This window comes from Varroa destructor, unplaced genomic scaffold, assembly GCF_002443255.2.
Source record: "Varroa destructor unplaced genomic scaffold, Vdes_3.0 BEIS01000007.1, whole genome shotgun sequence".
Lineage (NCBI taxonomy): Eukaryota > Metazoa > Arthropoda > Arachnida > Mesostigmata > Varroidae > Varroa > Varroa destructor.
The window spans coordinates 7,684,249-7,706,679 of record NW_019211460.1 but is presented as its reverse complement, the minus strand read 5'-3'; the positions used below and the strand labels follow the sequence as shown (position 1 = coordinate 7,706,679).

The 22,431-nt window shown below is 39.5% G+C and overlaps 3 protein-coding genes and 1 long non-coding RNA gene across 14 annotated transcripts in view; 2 read left to right on the top strand and 2 right to left on the bottom strand.

Annotated features, from left to right (window-relative positions):
- Positions 1 to 6,579, top strand: part of LOC111253593 (uncharacterized) — a 16,374-nt gene extending 9,795 nt beyond the window's left edge. For 6 of the 7 annotated variants that reach the window (XM_086976085.1, XM_086976083.1, XM_086976082.1 and 3 more), the window contains 6 exons: positions 81 to 210; positions 1,410 to 1,628; positions 3,404 to 3,568; positions 3,885 to 4,020; positions 4,291 to 4,394; positions 4,852 to 6,579. In XM_086976085.1, the coding sequence (XP_086832211.1) occupies positions 81 to 210; positions 1,410 to 1,628; positions 3,404 to 3,568; positions 3,885 to 4,020; positions 4,291 to 4,394; positions 4,852 to 5,037 (940 nt within the window). In that variant the 3' untranslated portion in view covers positions 5,038 to 6,579. Of the gene's footprint in view, positions 1 to 80; positions 211 to 1,409; positions 1,629 to 3,403; positions 3,569 to 3,884; positions 4,021 to 4,290; positions 4,421 to 4,851 lie in introns of all 7 variants that reach the window. The other variant, XM_086976086.1, reaches the window with a different exon arrangement.
- LOC111253595 (methylthioribose-1-phosphate isomerase) lies at positions 4,501 to 11,325 on the bottom strand. Of its 5 annotated transcripts, XR_015317964.1 has the most exons (9): positions 10,754 to 10,911; positions 9,680 to 9,835; positions 9,154 to 9,330; positions 8,671 to 8,838; positions 8,321 to 8,485; positions 7,926 to 8,069; positions 7,406 to 7,595; positions 6,064 to 7,212; positions 4,501 to 5,275 (listed from the first exon to the last, which is right to left on the bottom strand). XR_015317964.1 is itself a non-coding variant. In XM_022813236.2 (8 exons), exons 2-8 carry the CDS (start codon positions 9,824 to 9,826, stop codon positions 7,103 to 7,105), a joined length of 1,101 nt encoding a protein of 366 aa, XP_022668971.1. In that variant the 5' UTR covers positions 9,827 to 9,835; positions 11,309 to 11,325; the 3' UTR covers positions 4,501 to 7,102. The 5 variants fall into 5 exon arrangements, 4 of the variants coding, with proteins under 4 accessions (XP_022668971.1, XP_086832213.1, XP_022668972.1 ...); XM_022813236.2 differs by lacking the exon at positions 10,754 to 10,911 and adding an exon at positions 11,309 to 11,325 and having other exon boundaries at positions 4,501 to 7,212; XM_086976087.1 differs by having other exon boundaries at positions 4,501 to 7,212; positions 10,714 to 10,930.
- LOC147754264 (uncharacterized) lies at positions 11,011 to 22,431 on the top strand. Its single transcript, XR_015317965.1, has 2 exons — positions 11,011 to 11,147; positions 19,929 to 22,431. It is a non-coding gene; the product is annotated as an uncharacterized LOC147754264 (long non-coding RNA).
- LOC111253592 (85/88 kDa calcium-independent phospholipase A2-like) overlaps positions 11,319 to 22,431 on the bottom strand; it is a 35,677-nt gene continuing 24,564 nt past the window's right edge. Inside the window, exon 19 of the transcript XR_015317963.1 lies at positions 11,319 to 11,387. The gene's annotated coding sequence lies outside the window, so the exon portion shown is untranslated. The remainder of the gene's footprint in view (positions 11,388 to 22,431) is intronic.

Here is a 22,431-nt window from a genome sequence, read left to right as displayed (position 1 = left end):
TTTTTTTTGTAAACCACTCGTGTGTGTACAAAATCAAGGATTGATATTGATGTGTAACTTTTCACGGGTTCTTGCGTCAGACATCGCGGATCAATGATGTCAGGACACGCAACGTTTACGTCTTACAGCGACCCCTCTCAACAGTCATTTGAGGAAATTCAGAGTCAAAGAAAGAAGAGCAAACGTAAGGAGTGCATACAAGTCCTTAAGGTAAGCGCAGCTATTTTCCTTTGCTTCAAATTAAACATACATACAGAAATGTAAATGCCTTCACAATGTCGCATAAATTGCCTCACCTAATAATAACGCGTCTATAACGATCGAAATACTGTAATAAACTCTTTACTTTAAATAAATTCAGTTAGCTTAATAAACCATACACTTATTAAAGTAAAGATGAACCTTAGTCAATAAATTATAAATCAATAGAAGTAGAAAGAGATAGTGTGTTGAACTATCTACATAATATAATACATGTACTGTAATATTCTAAATCAAAATAATAAAGCATTCAATTAACTTGTAGTCTGTAACCAACGAAGGCTTGATCAACCACCCTATCCCCACAAAACATCGCCTCGGTAGACTGACTTCTACAAGTCTCGAAAGTATCCTGATGTCGTCAGACATGGCTCGCTTGGGATAGAATTTGATCTGACAGCCATATACGATGATTGGCAATGATAAATAATTCCGTATTCGAAAGCTTTCACGCCTCCTTAAGCCTCGTTTTGGGGGGTTTTTCTCATCTGCATCGTTAATGTGGGTGTATTGGAAGGATAACTGACACAGGTAGCGCCAATAAATGGCTTGCCTGGGTCATTTTTTAGACTCAATTGTCCATCTAATCACACCGTCCTGCAGGTATTAGCACGGTGATTTCAACTATATAGAAAAATAGTTAAATGCATATTAATGTCGCCTTGCTAACAAAACCGTTGAGATAGTAATTGACTATGCGGGTTCCTTGCACGGTTTGTATTAGCACAAGTTATATAATGCAGCTATCGAACTTTCGTAAAGTATACTCAGACTATACTAAAAATGTAGATTTATTCAGGTATTTCTGAGTTAACTGGCCTAATATTTTTGTTAAACACGATACGCAGAAGTGATGCAGGCGTCTTCAAACCTGGCAAGTCGAATTCGAACAAAAAAAGGTAACTCTAAGCCTTTAAAATACAGAAAATGACCAGCGAAGCAGACGGGTCCCCATTTCTCAATGGGGATTATTAAAAGATCCATACAATATGTCGGCAGTTGACTGCTGGGAAAATAGTTACACGTCCGAAACTCTACGATAATAATGTGAAAAGGTCTTTTTTTTTTCATACTTAACACAAACAGGTTTTGCAGAATTTGAAATCTTACCAGCAGAGTTATATCAGAAGGTTTCTACGTTTCAACAGGGCCACTTAAAAGGAGTCTTTCCTGTGCTTTACATTCCTTTCGAACGAGAAAGTCCAATCGATGAAAGCAACGGCAACGGGCCATCTAACCAAGAGAATCCCCAAAATGATCATGATGTTGACGGTGATGCGTTCGGGCCACAGGGAGATCTTATCGTGACTGGGAGCTTCGATTGTTCAGCGCGTAGCTGGGATTTGCTCTCTGGACGATGTCTTAAGGTAAAACATTTATACATGACCCTAATAAAGACTTATCCTATCTTCAAGATATCTCGATGAAGTGCATACAAAAATGGAAACTACACACAGCCTCTTCTTCAAAAGGTTTCAACGATTTTGGAAAGAATCACTGTTGCTTATTTCTATCTTTTGTTAAACTTCAATATTCATAAATAAGTATCGAAGGCTCAACATCACTTGTTGGAATCGGACCCTGTCAAAGCTTTCAATTTGTAGCGCGATTATTTGGAGTATGATCTTGGAATCAAAAGAACCGCCAGTTTACATTTGGTTTATATTTGGCCTGTACAAGCGATTTTAGCGCCTAAATACATTTCGAATTCGTCTTTGACTTATCAGATATCCTAAAAGGATTCCGGAAATGTAAGATTAGAAACTCATGTTTACCAACATTGTAAGCTAAAATTTCCTTACGATTCCAGCTTGGTTTTAGAGGCTTGAATAAGTTTAAAATCAAAATTAGTAGGAGTTCATGTTACGTAACCGAATGAACTTCGATCGTCTAGTTCTGAACGAGCCGTCATCTGTGTGATGTGAGCGTTTCATCGGTATGAACTCTATTCGCCTATGAAACAAGCAGGTAGTAATTTGGTGGCCAGTTGTCAATTTTACTGTAGTTGAAATCATGTAACCTCGTCACACTTATGACCTACATAAATTACGTTAGTCGTTCAACAGTGACATGCATGTTGGGTCAGACGGACCTTACATACCGGTTTTATTCTTAGGCCCAAATGCTTGCCCCTTACCGGCTGCCCCACGCGTATCTCAGCACACGAATTGCTTTGTATGATCACCTGTGAGTGCATCTAGTCAGCTTGAAAAAAATATAGAATTGTCACTTTTTCCATAGCGGCGAAATACTTTGACCCTTGCCTCGAATAATCGAAAATTTTCTCACAGTCTTAATCTCAATTAATTTATCCTAATTGACCAACACTAAATACGGACGCAACGTCCATTTTCGCTCATTCTCCCGCTGGTTGCACCCCAGGTGAAGACCCCACCTTTCGCCCTCCCCAGAACAAGGTCCGATGCGGCGGCATGCTAGACACGTGCAGCTTAATTGTTCATTTGCCCACTACCGAACAAGGAAATTACAGCCATCAGCTCTTAACCTCTCCTGAAATGAATCCTGCGTTTCGACGGTCGGGATGTTTGGGCCGAACCCACTTTTCCCCTAAAATTTGAGGTCAAACGATACGCCTCAGAAGCTCTGTCTACGTGATACTTCGTACGAACGAACTGTTTGTTCCATATAAACTACTAGTGGTAAGCCATCTACCACTGTGGGTGTACAGAGGGTTGTATCACCCGGAAGTTATTGTCGAAGAGCACCACTGTTTGTATGTGCGAGATATTTCGCTTGTGTATCCACGTTTAGAATACTGTTACCTATAGAGATGATACTGTTCGATCCATGGAAAAGCAATGATATAGCAATCTAGTTGGGTCTGGCTCACTGACTACTGTGAGTGTTAATGATTATTTGACGTAATTATATGTCATATCACGTCTCTATGCGTTTTAGTTGCCGTGCTATGTGACAGGCACGCCTTATCGAACATATCGTGTTAATAAATAACAAGCAAGCTGCTATGCACGCCCTCAATAAGACAGCCGCGCTTTGTAAGACTGCTATATATTCTGGCAGTAAAACAATTCGAAACCAAATTGTAGACCCTCTAAATTTAAGGGAAATAGAACATACATGTATGTAATCCGTGTATATATATATATATTGCCTATTACAGGTATTTAAAGGTCATACGCAGGCAGTTAATGATTTGGCAGTAGATCCTGGCGCAGAATATCTCTTTACAGCTGGGGGCGATGGCACTGTGCGACAATGGATATTGGGAACTGGTGAATGTAAGCGTATCCTAACTGGGCACCAGGGACCTGTCGTAAGCCTTATCGTAAGTACTCTTTTGCCATTGTACCTTCTTTTTAATTTTTTACTATCCGAATCATTTGTTTTCTCGATTAATTATATTAGCACCTATGTACAGTGATGTTAAGGCTTTAAAATGTTCGATGCAGTACTCGATTTTTTTCGAAATTTTCCAACATTATTGACAAACGTAATGGCAGAAGATCATAAACAGAATCAATATTATGGAACGCTCGAACGCATAGAAGCGATACATTTTGAAAAAACGTACAAACTAATATAAGCAAAAGGAGGCATGTGTTTGTTGTAAGGTTACATCATTATGATTATTATGATTACAGACCCATTCAAAAATGTTGTATTCCGCTAGCGCGGACGGGACGGCACGCTCCTGGGTGATGGAGTTTGGCGAGTCGACCAGAGTCTATCGAGGCGCTTTGAAGACCATCGAATCTCTACGTTATTATGACCGCATGTGTGCGTGAGCTCTAATACTTTTTCTTAACAAATACTTCTCTATTTTATTGATTTCACAGTATATTTATAGGGAGTCTTGTTTCGGTAATGGTTCAGCTAATCCTGGATCAGCTAGAACCATTACCGAAACATCTAGACACCGTGTCCAAGAAGCTGCTGTTTCTAGTGGATCATCCGTGTACGTACATGCTTATTCAATGAGCTATAATATAATTTAAGGATGTCTTGGTAACGAAACTAACGAAGAGATACATTACCTTGCATTTACAGTGTTCACCGGTTCAGGAGATGCTATGGCGCGGATGTATGAGGCAAAATCAGGCAGCCATAAAAGATCCTTTCGAGGACATGAAAAAAACATAACCTGCATGGAGGCGAGTCAAGATAAAAATATTTTACAGTAATAACCAAAGTTTGTTGTTGATCTTTTTTATCTTGTTGTTGGTCTTGTTTGCACGAATTATAGGAAATGCTTACTGGTTTAATAATTCTTTTAATGCTTTTATTGTTAAGATATTACAATGCAGCGGTCCGTAGATGCAATATAACGAAACAACTGTATGTGATCTGATTAATTGTAAATAATATATCAATCTTCGGGACATTTTAGCTTAACACTTTGTTGGCTGACTTTCGGCCTGGAGTATTTAAAAATTTCCGGTTCTCGAGTGCTTTTGGCCTACTCACAGAGGCGGTGAGCGCATTGGGCCACGTGATCTCCAAATAAGCAAGAGAGTTTCATAACTAAAATAAAAAATTCCAACTGCTCCCAATCAACTGCACGACCTATCATCTCAGTACTGTTAATTCAAATTTGTAATTATATTCTAGGCGACTCGAGGTCGTCTCTTCACGGGTTCGTATGACGGAATGCTGATCGTGTGGGACACAACGGGCGTTATCGATGAGACGGTTTTCGGGGTTGATGAAGAGTCCGAGAACAGTGACGAAGACGAAGACGATGTCAACGTGCAGAAAGCTATGAAAATACTTGACGGTTTCGTACATGGCACGTAGCACTAACGTACATACGACCGTCCAGCGCACAACCACCAAACGGCGATTATGAATCGTGTCGAGAAACGAGGAGTCTTGCGAGAAGGCATGAATAATGCTATACTGAACGAGAATAACAATACGGTGCTGACTGCAGACAGGAAATCCTTCATGTTGTACCCAAATAACGTTAACGTTAATCTCATTGATGAGGAAGGCGGTCTGCACTTAGCACGCGTCTCGGCAACTAAAAGAAATTCTAAAGAATGATATAGATATATTAATTGCTTCATTATAGCAAGTTGAAAGTCGTCTATACTAGTAGGGAATTTTTTGGGTCGGCTTGCGTCGCGCAGGTGACTGTAACCTCATTATCGAGAAATGCTCGTTGATTCAGTTTGCAAGGTGTTCATAAAAAAGAATGCAATGTAATTACGTATGTACCATAAAGAGCTGCGCAGCACTGCTATACAGAAGGACATGTTAATTCAAAATAGAGCTGTCGTATCGTCCGGCGACAGGCCATTTTTAAGGCAAGGAGAGGATTACCTACTGATATATCTAAAAAGACATTGAAACGCGTAAGCTACATCTCGACATTTTGCGTCCTTCTCACTGCGGGGGTAACATTTCTCCACCGAGATCACGTCTTCAAATCCCAATATTGAAAAAAGCGATTGATTGGTAGATGTAATGCGTTATTCTAACCCTCTATTATTAAAAGCATCGTTTCACGGCAATCTGTGAAAATTTATATTTGGCACCTGAACAATCTAGCGCTTGGCTAATTATGATTCCGGAGCAAAGATGTGATGAGTATAGAAGAGGATTACGCGATGATCAATAGTAAACATACAGTAGGGGTCTAACAGAACGTTATTATAGGTCCTTTCTCCGCCAGCTGTCCCCAGGCCTTAAAGATAAATGGTATTGGCTCGCTCTGATAAATTTTAGCATTAGTTGAGGATAAATTTAGGAACGTCTCTATAATAACGAGCTGCACGTGTTATTTTTGATGATGAAAAACGAGCAATTATCGCAGCTAACCTTTTCACGATTTTAAGCAATATGGAAACTGAGTCGGTGTGCAGGCAATACGTGAAATGCACGACAACTTCTAGCAGGTGAGCTTCAGAAGCGAGGAAAGCAAGCGGCGTTGGGTTTGTGTTAAATGTCACAAACATATCGGTTATAATTCCTATTTGTAGGCGGCTTCAGCCTCATTCAGATATTGTCAGTTCAGCTCTGATGACTTATAGTCGATCCGAAACGTATACCCAGGCCGAATCGTTAGGCCACCATGCGTTCTGGAGCCTACGATTACAACACGATTGCGTACACGCAAGGTTTCCTCTAACGTCGTGTTTGCCTTGAGGCTTGACTCGCTGAAACATTTAAAATATGGCCACACTCTATCCAGTTTAGAGTTCGTCTGGACGTTGGTGACAGTGCAAGCATGATAGCAGATATCGTTAGAAGAAAATAGAACCGCTCTGTTTGATCACTGTGAAGCTACCTAAACATTAACAAGAATATAAAAGTATTAGTCCTATTGCCATTCGATGCTATTGTACATCATTCATTTAGTACATTTATAGAATTACTGAGAAAGCAGTTATTCCATAATCATGTGCGGTCCTATAAGTGAATAAGGTATTCGGTATTTTTTTACATAACGAATTTTCGGATATTTTTGTAAAATCTACAATAGGGGAAATACGTTATACGGAGCACAAAATAGAAGACCGATCAAAATTATGAAACTACTGTATATTCTATTGTAACATAACAATGATATATTAAAAGCTGCATGAGTAAACGTGAGCAATTTGTGCTAAAATGAATAAAAACACTCAGTGATATATGCTAATAAAAACAAGGAACAGCTGTGAGACGTTAGATATATACAGGATCAGCTGCATCATGTCTCGTCACGGCAGAATGTTGTGCCTGCTAAATGCTCAGGTTAACCGGATAGTGGATTTTTATTTATACAATTTAAAGTTGAATTCACTTAATCATGACAGCTAAACTATACAGAAAATGGATCCTCGTTGACTCGATCGCTTTCCTTTTACTAAATTTGCTAGCATTCGCCATTTTCGTTTTCGGTCCTCTGACAGCGACACCCGTCAATAAATCTTTTCCATTCAGAAGAGCCGGGAGCGAAAACACCACATTCGGTTATTATTCCGCCTACAAAAAACAATTTGCATAAATTAAGACTAGTAAGGGCTCACCTTGTCGAGTTTAGTATAAACAAAAATGTGAACGCATATTAAATCTGTGAAGGTCCGTGCCCTTGACGACGTTTACTACACAGTTCACATTAATCGCCCAGACTATAGCAGCAACGACAAAATCAGAAATACATTTTAGTTTCAACTACCTGTGATTAGCGTGTGAGAAGTAATGTCGAAGGCAGGGTTCCAACAAGGAATATCAGTTCTTGTTGTAATTTCTCGTCCTGGCCGTTCCTCAATTGGAATTTCATCTCCTGACCTCATGGTAGGATCAACCGTCGTTGATGGACAGGCCACATAAAAAGGAACTTCATGGTACTTCGCCACAATCGCCGCCTAAGTATATTACAGATATTTAAGTTCTATTTTGGTCCTTAAACAGATGATCCCAATAGTACGTATCAATGTCAAACATACAGTATTCAGTTAGCTTATTTCTCTGTTCAGTCTTGGAACTTGCCATCCGTCTGGCAATTGCGATTCCTAATTTTCTTCCTCCTTCCTTCCTTCCTTCCTTCTTCCCTTTCTTTTCCTGAATTTTTTTTCTGTTATACGTTTCTGTTACATACGAGCCACACCGGAAAGAACGGTCAGAAGAAGAAGAAGATCACAGATTGCGCAACTTGCTTAAGTAGGTTGAAAAATACGCCGAGGAAAAAGTCTTACCTGATAGGTACCAATCTTATTGGCCGTATCCCCATTGGCAGCAACTCGGTCTGCCCCCACTATCACCGCATTAATATTTTTCCTTTTCATGAGAAATGACACCATATTATCACAGATCATCGTTGCTGGCATCTTCTCTGTCATCTGTTTCAGGGCAATGCAAGATAACATAGGCTATTATGCCGGCCAAGGTGACAATCGAAATGACTGTTGTTTAACTTAATAAAATGAACACTCGACAACAAGACGCTACATGTAAAATAATCATCTCATCATGAAATAGTCTTACCCAACATCAACGAAGAACAGGTACTATAGATATGTGATAATGTCTTATAGCGTTCAGGTTAATTACATATGGAAAATTAATATTGCGGAACAACTCGTGGTCACACCAGTTCGTACGCCGTGAGCCTTTCTCCCTGGTTGTAGGGCCTCGTTTCAGTGCAGATAACCTCTTCCAGTCGACCGGCTTCGTGTAGGCTGCGAATGACTCCCAACGCTGTGCCATATCCTGCCGTAGCTAAACTACCCGTATTGCAGACTGTCAGAACAGTCACCTATGGGGCATAGCATAAAGACGCGAAAACACTGTTACACGTTAGGTCCTTATTCTTTCTGGTTCGATTTGACCAACACAAAAACATAAGACGTGAGATAAAGAATTTACATTTAGTCCCCTTGATGCCATGTGGAACTTTACACAAATGTTAACTGTCCACTTGGGAACGAACTTGCTACTAACTTTATCACTTGGCTTGAGCCCGCGAAGGATAAATTCAGCACCGTGCTTTCCAATGTGCCTATTGGTTTGTACATCCTTTTCGAACATTTTTTCAGCTGCTTCGATAATCCGTAGTTTGTGAGCTTGGCCATCCACCGCTGGGTCCTCCAATAAACGAGAGCTTAACACCTGTGACGAGCAATTTTTTTCATAAAGGCACACATCGTATTGTGATTTGGAACGTAGTATTATCATAGTTAATCGTTTATCCTGCTATAATAGCTTTCAGAAATCTTTCTGAATGTTAGTGATAAAATTCATTTTCAACTTGTTGCCACATTGTATGCCAACGTTAGCGAACCTGCCTACTTCAAAGTATGCACACGCCGCGATGTGGGAAGACGCCATCGTACCTGGAGTAGATAGTCGCTCTAGCACAACCAAACGGCTTAACACACAATTTTCTATAACAGATACCCTTGAATAAAAAATAGTGAGACTAACCTTAAATTGTTGGGCGGCGTTTCGCATGTTGACAGCCGTAGGCCTACTGGTAACCAAGTAGTCAAGCCAATTGGAGATATTCTCATGAATCTCTTTTTTGTCCATACTAGCAAAACGGTTCAGTTCGATCGCGACACTCAAAATGCCCACAATAGCTATCGCAGGGGCACCGCGCACCTAGTAAAACCAAGTTTTCAATAGCTAAATAGCTTCACCGAACAACCTTATAGTCGAGTTGTTAATTTTTTTTTTCCAATAAATGTATATCTTTCTTGATGCAGGCAATGTATTTAGTGCAGGTCATAGGTCTTTCATTAAAAATGTTATTTAGTTTACTGAAAATGCGGCTAGCTAGATAGTAGTTATGTGTGCTGACGTTGATCATAGATAAACATTACATGGGTCTCGGTGTTATTCGTCTTGCTTTATGATGTAATAGATTTATTTTTATTGAATAGGAACTACTTGATCATTGTGATCTAGCTTATGCTCGTCAACTATAATATGATACGGTCGTACATAATACCTGCATAGTCTGAATAGCTTTCCAGGCATCCTGGGTCGTGGCGATGGGAAGAACGCGACTTTCTTCAGGTAGTAATAGCTGGTCTAGTATACCCAAACTGCCTCGTTTATAGAAGATTGCCGTGCACTTTTCGGACGACGTACTCATTCTGGACACCTGTACAACATGTTGTATAAACTAAACAATGTACATATAGGCAATATGTATGTATGTACGCAGGTCAAATGCACTGCAACTGGCTTTAGTAAGACGTTTAGATCTAAAAAATGTTAAGCAAGCTAGCAAACTCTACTCATTAGCCTTACGCATTTAAAAAAGCAAACGTAAAACTCCTCAATATAGACTAGTAGTATCTTTTACGGGTTCTAGTTTATCACATGCTCGAGCACATGGGCAATTGTCAGCCCAGTTTATTGGGATTGGCGTTGTTTCTATTCAATTGGAACGAACTTAAAATAGCAATTTCTTCAAAACTGCCTAATGCTTTTTCTTGGGCATGACCCATGTAGCCAACCCAAGCAGAAAAACGTCGTTCTTGTTTTCGACTTAATCCAGATAAATACATGTGGTTTTTCCATATGGCGTTTCGTACAGCATAAAGAGCTGTTCGTATTGTGAGGGGGATAATTATGCAGCGGCACTATCTTTACTGGCACGAAGATGACACTGAATCGGGCTGGTATGTTTTAAGCAAGCGCTACGTTTCTATCCCCTCATAAAAGAGCGGAATCATCTCAAATAGGACCGTTACGAACTTGCTTGGCTATAACGTTTTCAATACTATGTACAATCTACCCTATCTAATGATCGCACTGAAACCGCTGACGGCAATAAATAGTAGTAACTAACAGAGAACCAGCTAACGAAATAAACTTGATGAAATAAATGTTCATTTATTATTCATATATTTAAATTATAGTTTATTCTCAATCAGGCAAATATTCACGAAGTCGATATCAAAGTCAATATTATATTAAGATATCAAGGCTAAATATATTTAGGTCAGAGTTGCAATCGATTGTTTAATTGCTTACCAATCAACATACGATCACAACACTTATTGGGTGAACTTACAATGGGTGAACGTGATGTCTTTTGCAACGTTGTAGACTATCACTGACGTTCGTCAACATTTATGCAAATTGTAACATCTGTTATCACAACTTTATAGGAGAGCGTTTTCACGCACCAAATCGACGCTCAAATTTTTTGTATTGAAAGTGTCGAGCGACTCCTCTGTTTCGTACGATTTCGTAGGTAAAGCAGTTACTGCAAAAAGCGTGTTTATAATTGGTTACAACTGTGGGATCACACTTGGGTCCGTTGGAGAGTGCGATGCCTCAGCAAGAGAGCGCTGCTGTTACCCTCTCGCCTGTCATTTGGGCGCGTTCGCTCGAAACCAGTGAGCTGGATATCCTCAGGGAATTACTTCAGGGACACGTGAATTGGTCTTGGTTCAAAAACAGACGTAAGGGCTATTTCGTGATCTGCTAATGCTGAGCCATCAGTCGAAAGCAGCGCACACGATCGACCATTTCGATATACCTAGGTAGAGGCTAGCTGTAACAAGGTGCTACTGCCGTAAGCCATATAGATATAGATATTCAATCATTTAAAATGGTAACTTACAACTTCTTGCTGATGATAATTTATGACGCAATCCGCAAGTGATGCCGTCGGAGTTACGTAACTTTTACCAAGGTTTAAGCTGTTCACGAGCGCAATTGCATAAAGGAAATAAGGAATGAAATAAGCATATTTAGAATAGTAAATACCTCTCTATAGTATAATATAATTTAACTGTTAATTTTCTGAGCTTTAACAGTTTCTAGATATGCTGTACTACAATCAAACATGGAACTGTGTTGAAAAACCGACTCGTTGTAGATTGTCACTTATTTCACATATAACTAAACCAGCGGATCTGGAATGAGCGGTTTTCACAGACTGATTGTTTCGATCGCTGCTGTCATAATTTCTCAGAAACCCAAAAGTATGCGTGTTGAACAACGAACTCTAACTTTGTTTGATTTAGTTTATCATTTTTCATATGAAACAATAATTCATGGGTTCGTATTGGATGAATGAGTAACGGCCGGGTTGTTTTTGTCAACTATAGGACTTACTTAGATCAAGTATTTAACGCTACTCTTCGAATTCTATAATAACAGCTGATATAGTAGCGACCGTTCTTAGCTTATACTTCTCTCCGCATTATCCCCGATTGACTAAACTTAGGATTCTGGGCCTGCTCAGAGCGTCCTAAAGCGTCAATCGGTCGCCTCAGGGATGCCTTATAAAGAATCCTTTCATTTTTAGGGAAAGGGCCACAGCGCTGCCTAGCAAGTAGTAGAGCCACCGCCAAACACTTTATTTTGATTTGAAAAACTAACACGACGTATACATATACCTTAAGCTAAAGATATCTTTCAAGCAATCACTGAATACCATATCTGTTCATCTGTTAGGCTCAAAGTCTACGCATAGCCTTTGCATACATAATATTCGACAATAAACATGTGGTAATTGGAAGTATACTGTCGAAAGCCGATTTTTCCACGTTTATGGAATATGTTTGACTGTGTGGCTCTGCACGTAGAGAGGTTATGGGTTCAGCAGCAGTCACAGCAGCGAAGAAAGAAAAATGAACGTTGTCGATAGTTACTGAATTTTAAAGATAGTTCATTCCAAGGAACGGATAGTTGATAAGGCTGAAATGCAGATAATAACCTGCCCCCTTTAGAGCTACCTATTCGGAAGAATGTAACGATAGAAAACACAAATTCTTCTATTACACCTCAATTTTAAATAAGATAACAGAAAATAGTTTTACTTACTTAAGTTCTAAAAGACACGATTGTAGGGGGCGGCGTCGAAGTAGAAATGGTGTAAATTTCATGTAAATATTTATTCACACGGATACTTTTTGGAAGGAGGCTTTATTTACTATTAGTTCTAACTAGATTGATACTTGAAAAAACTTTCAAAATGTGTGAAAAGTGAAGTATTCACATTTCATACATTTCGAAAAAAACGTTGTATAACAAAATATTATGCATGAAAAGCCTGCATTTATTTCTGACAAAAGCTTATGATTCATCTATATGCTATTATAATTTCATGGAACGAAGCCCAATGAAGGCTTATTATGTCCAATAAAGGCAGATTATTCGACCGGAAAGTACAATGGGCATCGCCGATAACATGCTTCATAGTAAATGGCTAGTTCCAATGGACCCAGCGTCTGTTAATAAAACATACGCTTTCGGGCCTGAGATGTCGAGAGCAGATTTGGACTTACCACGCTTCAGTGTATTTACTACAGCAAACCGCTGTCGACTTCGTTTTCCCACGAGAAGGATAGTTTTATATAAAAACAGGCTTCTTTGTTATTGGCGTTTTCACACTCAAACGAGTAACAGTGAAATTCTAAAGAGTTTTTTCTCGAGTTGTCGGGGAAAATCAGCAGATCTAGAGGAGGGATGCAGTCATCAACTTCGAATTGTACGGTGCTATTATTGGCAATGATTTTCACCCAGTTGGTGAATGGGGTGACACAAAAATGTGAGGTAAATCGGCAGGTTGTTATTTTGTTTTGGCTAAATATTAAAACGAGAGGAGCCATTGACTTATCTTCTACCTGTACCGGTACATATTTACTGTATACACACTCGCCCTCCAGCCTACGTACGTTTTAGTTTATTGAATTTCGACACACAGCTGTTCCAGGGCAGGACGCAGGCATCTTACGAAGATACCAGTGGTCGTGTAAAAGTTTCCTAGGTAAAAACAAGGTTAATTATTGCATCGTCTTATCAGCATTACCCTTTGACGAGTCGAACAGCATCAACAGTTATTAACTGCTTTATTCACTAAAACTGTGCGGTATTTAGGTATCATTGGCTTGAAGTAGCGATCAATGGAGAGCGGGCCGTTAAGAACCCTCCGTCGATAAACTAAGCTAGTTATCCACATTGAGGTAACTCGTTGGCATTATTTCGCATGTCTCCTTAGTCAAACTTGCCACTGTAACTAACGCCCAATACGCGAACATTAGAAAAAAAAAAAAAAAAAAAAGAACGCACGATCGTGATTCTTAAAACTAAATGCTTTTTATCCTCTAAAACAATTAGAGAAAGGAGTACCAACAATGGGAGTTAAAAAACGATGCATGCATAAGACGATATCTAAGCTCCGCTCTTCGAACATATACATACAATTATGCCTACGTATAACAATACAGCCTCGATCTGTTGGTAACGAGTGATTTTTTACTCCTGATTTCAAAAACACTATAGCACAATTGTGACCTTTGAGCCACGGACAGACTACAAGACAGATGACTAATGGCGATGATTTGCTTATCACCATTTGCTAAATCTAAGCGGCGAGCAGCGTAAGAGCTTTTGTTCGGTCTGCCTTAACAATGCCTTCTTTTCGACCTTAACGTGCTTCCTCGCGTAGCCAAAACCGCTGTCCCTTTTGAATCAGTGACCGTAAAGAGGGCTTGCCGTCACCTTTCGTGAGAGCCATCAAAATAATTCTATCGGCCAGATATGCCATCGGCGCAATGAACGCTAAACAAAGCACAGTAATACTGTTTTGTTTATCTTATGTATTTATATAGGTAGATATCTCTCGTAGCTGTCAAGTGCTGCGTTATAGATAGGAACGCAAATATTGCCCTTCATAAATAAATCATTTATTGATAGAGCATAATCAGCGTAATAATAATCATCGTCAGGTACAGCAGTTCCAGCATGATAAGAACGTTTTATCAGACACTGATTTGAAGTTCTGCCTGTTGCTATAGGTGTTATGCTATACTGATTAGAACTTCAATAGAAATAGGCTGTTTCAAACAAGACATATGGAACGTTATTCGGAAGAACAAGAGCAAAATTATGTTACGACAAACGAACTCTTTTGCCTTTATGCATTGCTTCGGACCCTTGCACGAAACGAAGCGTATCTATCTATCTATGCGACACGCCTTCGTAATTTCCTAGAATATCTCATCTGTTCTTAAGTTTCGCAGGTAAACGTGTTACTACTTCACTGTTACAGACACCGTTTGAATTTAACGTTTCAGGCACCGTCTCGAACGTTTAGTCAATTTCTATTATAAACAATGGCAGGCCAGACAAAGCCCGAAAAAAGGTATTGCGACAAATGCTTGATATTGTTTCTTATTATTAAAATGTCTATTAATTTTTTTCGAACGGAATCAGAACGTCGAATAAGGACAAACTGATATACTCTCGAATCGTTCATAGAATGGTGCGGATAATTTTTTTTCTCTAGACAAAACATGCAGCCATGTCGTTAGCGTACCGCCGTTTCGATTTTGCATGTAGAACATTTCAGTGCCTCCTTTTCACAATTGACGTTCACATTAGCTTTAAGCGTCAAGGGAAACGAGTAAGTTCTTTTCGGCATCAACTTAACAACTGCCAACATTTGTATAGAATATTTCGCACAGAGTAAACATCAGATGTTTGGCTATTACTTTGGAAATCTACCCATCTCTCTTCTTCGCTGCGTTAATTTGCGGAAGATCACTCGAGTTACAATCCCACACCGAACGCAGCTGACGCAATCGGAACAAGTGAACTTATCTACTTTGTGCAGAAGTTTAGCGTAACCTTAGCCTTAAACAGCAGCTTTGAATAATAATTTATAATGACTGATGTTTCTATTCGCCAATGTAATTCGGAGGATTGATTTAACCGATGCCAATTTGATCCACCACGAACGAATGACTATCGTCACGATAAAAAAAAAGGGTACAATATATATAAGAATTGTGTCTTCACGCTGTGTTGTTACCTGGTTATAGGGGATGATATAAAGTTGTGCATTATTTGCGTACCTTAAGCTTCTCTTTTTTGTCGAAGTCGATTGTAGTTGAAACTAAAAATTATTATAACTTCTTGAGTTATATAATTTATAATAATAATAATAATAATAAATGAATATTACTGATCAAACATTCGAGTTGTGGCTGTTTGTTATGCAACGTCTACAGTCCTCAATGCATAGAAGTTTGTAAAAACTTCCGTAATGGCGAGCGAAAGTGTTTCCCTAATCTAACGTGATACGAGCAAGGCTACGTTTAACACCTCCTCAAGGCCTCAGGTGAAAACTTTCGTGTTTTTATTTTATAGTATAGATTTTTGGCGAAGTCTTGGTGGCTTGTCAGCGGCTTAAATTTCCATGACTATAAACCACCTTCGAAGCCGAAATTACCGTTCATCGTAGTCGACAGCCTGGCCCTATTAATGATTTAATAGCCTAATAGATACCTAATCAAATGAACGTGTTAGACGATCGCTGACAGGACATGTAGATCAACCCATGCGAGCTTTTCACGTACATGATTCTCCAACAATATATAACCTTTTTCTAAAAAGTCAGCGTAACAACAGCTTAGACCATAAGAACTGTTAGACAGGAAGGGAATGTGTCCTTCCTTTTTCAAATATGATGGCGGCTATCACTAGAATGTAAGCAAAAGATTAGGACATTTAGCCGCCAGCTGCAAAGTAAAGATACGTAAAAACGTATTGAAGCAATTTGAATAGCTCTTTGAGCACGTGATTTTGCTAAAAAAAAAAAAAAAAGGTACTCATGACAATAAGGTTTCCCTGGGAAACGTCAATACTTCTAATTCGTTTGTCATGCGCATGCGCGAAACTTTGGACAGACAAAACAAGTTTAAGCTTCCGATGCAAAAAAATGTAAATTTTATGAAAATTTAGTATTTAGCAGACGTTGTTTGTTAGCGGCCCAATATTATGCCCATTAAGTGCGTCGACTCGAAATAGTAGTCAGTAAGAATAGTGGGAGTGCTCGAAGTGGGCTGATGCTGATACGGATTAAGTTGGTGTACGATGTGTCTAAAACTGAAAATTCACAAAAACAGTTTTGTCCGTCGTCGGTACACACAATTTCTCATAATTACAACATTGTCAACATGTCAGAATGGAGTGAACTGAGGAGATCTAAAACGATGTTACATAATTTGCTCTTGGACGAGCAGAACAACAAATCTTATTTGTCAGGAAAATAATATCGAACGAAGAAGTTAAAAACTAGCAGTAATAGTTCTGTAGCTGAGCTACGTCGACTACAAGTTCGCCTATGATTGATTCATGCTATACAATAATCTTCTTATCTTCTTAATCTTCGCTTAACACATGCATCCTTCGAAATGTTTTAGATGCGAAATCAACTTTTCTCGCTGAACGTATCGCTGGACGGTATTGCTTGATTTCCTTCTATATTGTAAGGTAGTGCATTAGACGACTAGTAATACCTCTTTTATCGCAAGGCATCGTATGAGTACTTGTTCATTTCAATTATACCAGGAAAAGCTGAAGCTGCTGGAGCCTTTGCTAGCACTCGAATGTTTTTAATATAGCACAGTTGACTGGCCTGAATACTACTCTATTCCCTAACTTTCCAAAGTCCACCTTTACATCATCATTAACAATAGCCTTATTTTGAGGATAATCCGGCAAAAGTTTAGCCTCTTCAAACGAATATAGTTTAGTGGGGTCATGAAAAGTAGAAGCCCTTACGATACAAGGAAAATAGAGGGAGAGTTGTATCCAAGACGCCGAGAACGGACAGAGTCAAATTGGCTCTTGTCGAAAGACGACCTTCGTCGTAGTCCCTCCTGTGCAGACGTGCACGCTATCAATATTCTTCTAATACATCTCCTACCGATTGCCCTGCAATTGTTTTCTTGCTACGAACGTTTCGCAGCCTATTATCATGATTCTTATTGTTCACGGGGTTGTTCCCTCTTGTAATGTCTACTCGAAGCATATGGACATTGTTTCCCCGGGAGGACACGCATACTTCTGCTACGACTCACCGAGTGCGTGTTGATTTTGAGGACATTTTAGCAGAGTTTGTACAAACTGATTTCTCGAGGATATTACATCTTGCAGAACGAATCAAAATAGAAAATGAGATGAAAGGATAGAAACGAAAACCCTGGATTATTTTTACACCATTACGCACGCGTCGGCCTTGTTTGCCGCTTAGCGAAAAGGCTCTTGAGTGTGATAGAACGCGTTCTGTATACCGTGTAAACGCACCGTGTAGCAGATGAACAACCAGAGTATTTGCTACCAGTAAATGATAATCAACTAACTTATTTCCAGGCAACTTGGCTGAGTTTGCACTCTCGAATTAGACGACAGTCCCCCGTGAATGGTTGTGGTCCTATCTTTTTTAGGTTTGCTTTCTGCAAAGAACTGGAAATTCACTGTTCAGGAAAGAAATCATGTAGTAGATCACTTTAATTTTCATTTTGGCTAATGGAACGTAGCGAAATTTAGGCTCCATTATTTTATTTGAAATTAATTTCGATATTTAGGCAAATTTTTTCATGTCACCCTAGCTGTCGAAACTGATAGATACATACCTTGTATTACTTTAAGGTATATATAATGGCTTCACGCTGTATGTAGACTATATATATACATAATAGGCAATAGGTAGAAAAAGTTATTTCCAAAAAACTTCGACCATGTTTCTGTGTGCGAACTGCAGTTGATTGATTATTATTTATGACACTAGGTAGTTTTCAAAGTCAGAACTAGTTGCATAGCAGGGTTAGCTTGATTTTTGTATTAATGAAGTGAGGCGTTCTTAGCCGCTGGCTTCCTTAGTTTCAGATCCTCATTCGTCCGCCATGGTCGTGAACCGAGTGCTAAGCCTCATGATATTCACCTCTTGTATCTTATAACGCATAAAGTGTGCTTAGAATGACGAGGTTCCGTGTTCTACTGTCGGCTGTGTTTAAGGGACAAATTATTATTATAAGTATCTTCAGCTTTTGTGAATGGCGCCATTTTTGAAATAATGCTTCATTCCCTAGCCGTAATTTGAAGCCTAGCATTTTGAAGTTTGTTGTATAGATATTGGCTGCTGCGAGTATTTCTACAATTATGCTGTAGTTGGGCGATTTTTAGTCTCCGATAAGAAGTAGCAACACGTGCAATCCAGAGAAGTTAGGGGTGATACTAAAATGAAACATTCGAAGTCAATAGTCGTTGTCACAGAATAAACGTTCGTGAACAAAGAGGAATCTTATTCATATTTGTCTAGATGCGCAGTAATGGTCTGGATACGTTATAAATCGTACGTACTATTGATTTTAGTTCCGCGGTCGCATCCTTTTTACAGGCATCTCGAGGCCTTCCACCTTTTTGGTATTACTATTTTTTGGTAATAATCACATACGTCGTCATGGCGTTTATTTACTTTTCTCTTATCGATCTTGATTTACTATTTATTTTAATGTTATTTCCCTCGATGCTCAAGCATTTCTGAAGGAGCGTTCGCCGGACGTGTGTATACATGGGAGGCATTTTAATAAAGCTGAGGCATCAGTTAGGTAGGCCTCTTTAAGGTGAAAGGCTCCTAGAACGAGTTAATACATGATCGGTGTGTGATCGCATGTGTGAAAAAGATATTTTCGCTGCTCTACACATGCATTGGATTTATTTTGAGTCTGATAAAGAGGTGCCTGAGTGTCCTACGACGCGATACCCTGTACTTGCAAGGTGCAATAGATTGGTAAAAATATTAGAGCTGAACGTCACGCTATTAAAGGCCCCAATCGAATTAGATTAGTACGACCTAATTTTCTTTGTAATTCGTGCATCGCTCCTCCCCCTTCATATCAATTTTTTTACTTGGTTAACCTTATTACCACTCCTAACTCACAAATATCCACATGATGCAGCAGTGGCACAAATTTTGCATGTAGTGAAGTTGAGGTCGACCTATATACTTTTACCAATCTATTATACTACAAAATATACTGTTAAGATTGAGTCTCTTTGCTTGACGTACTAGTAGCAACGTTTTCCATTGATCTGCGATATATATTTGCACCTTATATACGTAGCGAAATAAAGCTTCTGAAAACTACAAGGAGCGGGTTGTAATAGAGGAAACGGAAAGCCTCATGTGGCTTAAGTATTTCTACTCATGCAGACACGACCCAGTCTGTGTACGATTTGTGCGATTAGACGCCTTTTTCTCAGCAGAACTCTGTGACGGCATACGTTTTCTATCATACCATTTCCCAGGATTCATTTACGTTCGATGTTTGGCGAACGCTGTAAAGTACTGCATCGGCTGGCTTATATTAATCGATTAACAGTCAATTCTGTATTTAAAATTCTGAGGTATCTAATAGAGTCGATGTGCACCCTTTAACTTTCAGATGACTATGCTCCAAAGAAGTTAGGCGAACATAAAACAAAGGAAGCAAGCTAAGTTTAAAACGTATTTCGTTTCAAGCTCAACGAAAGAGAACAATGGACCTTTCTCATACGATATAAACGGATAAACTAAAACAAGGACAAATAGGATAACACAGATTCAAATTAGATGCAAACAAAGAGACGATGCAAGCCTACTCAGAAAAAAGCACTTATCCTTCAAAAAACAACAGTAGCCGAAAGAGAACTTCAATTGCTGTCGTGATCAGATCTGCTGAGAGGAGTTGCCTGCATATCAACGTCTTGAGTGAATACCTCATTGGTTTCACCGACGAACGAACCAGATAGGAACAGGTTATTCTGTTATAACGAGAGATTGTCGATGCACCGCTCTAGCTAATACAATTTCAAGGAGAGTAGAGAAATATCGGATAGATATGTCCGATGGATAATGAATATACTAACATTTGTGAAGTAGACTAGCGCGAAGCTGAGAAGTCGTCCACTTTGAAAAGGTTCAGTGCCTGAACTAAACCAAGCTATGAGAACTGATCTGCCTTTTCTCCTATTCATGGCATGTTATGCTTTCGCCGATCAACAAACTTGTCGTAGTTAACGACAAGAGGCCAATAGGGCGAGTGAAACAGTAGATGAAAGCATGGAATCTCAAAATCCATTTGCTACAGGTCAAATAATTAGCCAGCCCGGTCTTCGATGCCCAGGCAGTCTTCGGTACGCCATTGGAAAGCACAGCTTCATGAGAAAGGTGGCTCCGTACAAAACTGCTGTCCTCCTTCTTGGCCGTTGCCTTACACAATCTGACTTCGGAACTGCGTTAGCGAGCGAGTTGAGCTACATAAGATTAACGATAATCTCTTTTAGTGCCCTTCGTGTTTTCAGCCGGATCGTAGTTAACAAAGAAACTCTCGCTGAAAGTCCAGTTACATCGTTCTGTTTTTTTGTAATCAAGAAAAGCCTAAAGACATAAAGAACAGGGTTCAGTCCATTTCGGTCGCGCATTTTCTTCGCGATAACCAATACTTATAATTCCCTCGATAATTCCTACGCTTTCGTTTACCGCTGTAAAGTTAGATATGACCACATTATTGTTAAGAATATAAATTTCGGTCAAACAAATTAATGCCGGTGGATCCACCTTCTAAAATCGAGAAGATCACCAAGCTTTCATTCTCATACAATCAGCCTGTCAAGGTAAAGGTGACCTTGCTGGCAAACAACATATCGCAAGAAATATCACGGATGAGCTTAGGAATCATTGTCTTGCACGCCAAAAATCTCCATCTGAAAGATGCTAGTATGTCGTGTCAAGAGTTGGCGTATTCTGTGCTAGTTTTTTGCCTCAAACCGCTTGCAGTTGTTGAACCCTCGGAAAAAGCTCTTTTGAAGCCACTTAACAGATTATCAAGTATCTTTCTTTTCTCTATAATGTGTCTTGTTACTGCAATTTCTGGCTGGAATTCCGTGCGAAGTTACCTTTCATTAGCTGACCAAATACGCGGTTCAGCCATTACCTAATTTGCAGAGAGTGTTTAAGACGCGACGGATGCTAATACTGGGCTTATTGATCATTCTTTTCAACTGGGTTATCATTAGTGACTATGAAGATAGTCTCCGAACTGCTTGAGCCCGAAAGGGTTTTAGTGAAAAAGTTATTTCAAAAGCTTTCGTTCTTCCGTACGTCACCCATCGTCTCCGACGCATCGTAGTCTACGAGGAAACTACTAGGAAGTCCGAGATGCGTCACCCACAGCCCAAAATGATAACTGCGCGCTTAGGAGTACCCTTAAAGGCCTCGAAAAAAATTTTCGAAATGTTTAGCTAAAGAAAGAATTAAACGTTGGTGGCTTGTCACCGAGTCCAGTTCTAGCAGACCGTGAGCACCAGCTTATACCCTTATACCTCGGATAGAAACGTTCCATCTTTCCTCTAAGCAAGTACCTAGTTGAGTAAAATGAGTGAATCATGCTCATGGGCATCAGATACAAGGTTGACTGCCGAAGTTAAACTGCGCCATCTTCGATAGACGCTTTTTCTTTGCACCTATGCCATGCTAATTTCGGTAACAGAGCTTATGGGCGAAGTAATCGTACACTTAATTTTAGGTCGCTTGTTAACGCGGGTCAAATACAGAGCGGGATAGATGTACACTATGTTGTAAAAATGACTCAAGCCTCTATGGGTATATCAATGTTCGACGGTATTTAAAGGACTGCCGTGCTTATTTGAACGCAAACCCTGCTCCTAATGCATGGTTGATCTGACAGACTTGGTGAATTGTGTGGGGATCGACCCCAGTTCACCATATACCGCACACTGAACCAGCCGACGAGAACGAGAACCGGAACGAAGTTCGAAGGTCTAGAAGTTCTTGAAGACTGACAAAGATATCAGCAAATTCGTATTTTCCGCACATAAAAAACGCTAACTGATGCATACATTAAGTTACATTGAGATACCTAATAAATACCAATGTTCTATATTCTA

Excerpts from the sequence above, each read along its gene's own strand:
- LOC111253595 (XM_022813236.2), bottom strand. The coding sequence starts at position 9,826 with ATGAGTACGTCGTCCGAAAAGTGCACGGCAATCTTCTATAAACGAGGC. Across the intron at positions 8,839-9,153 it reads ACGCCGCCCAACAATTTAAG|GTGTTAAGCTCTCGTTTATT; the intron begins GTTAGTCTCACT and ends TGCTCGTCACAG. Across the intron at positions 7,596-7,925 it reads ATAAGATTGGTACCTATCAG|GCGGCGATTGTGGCGAAGTA; the intron begins GTAAGACTTTTT and ends TAATATACTTAG.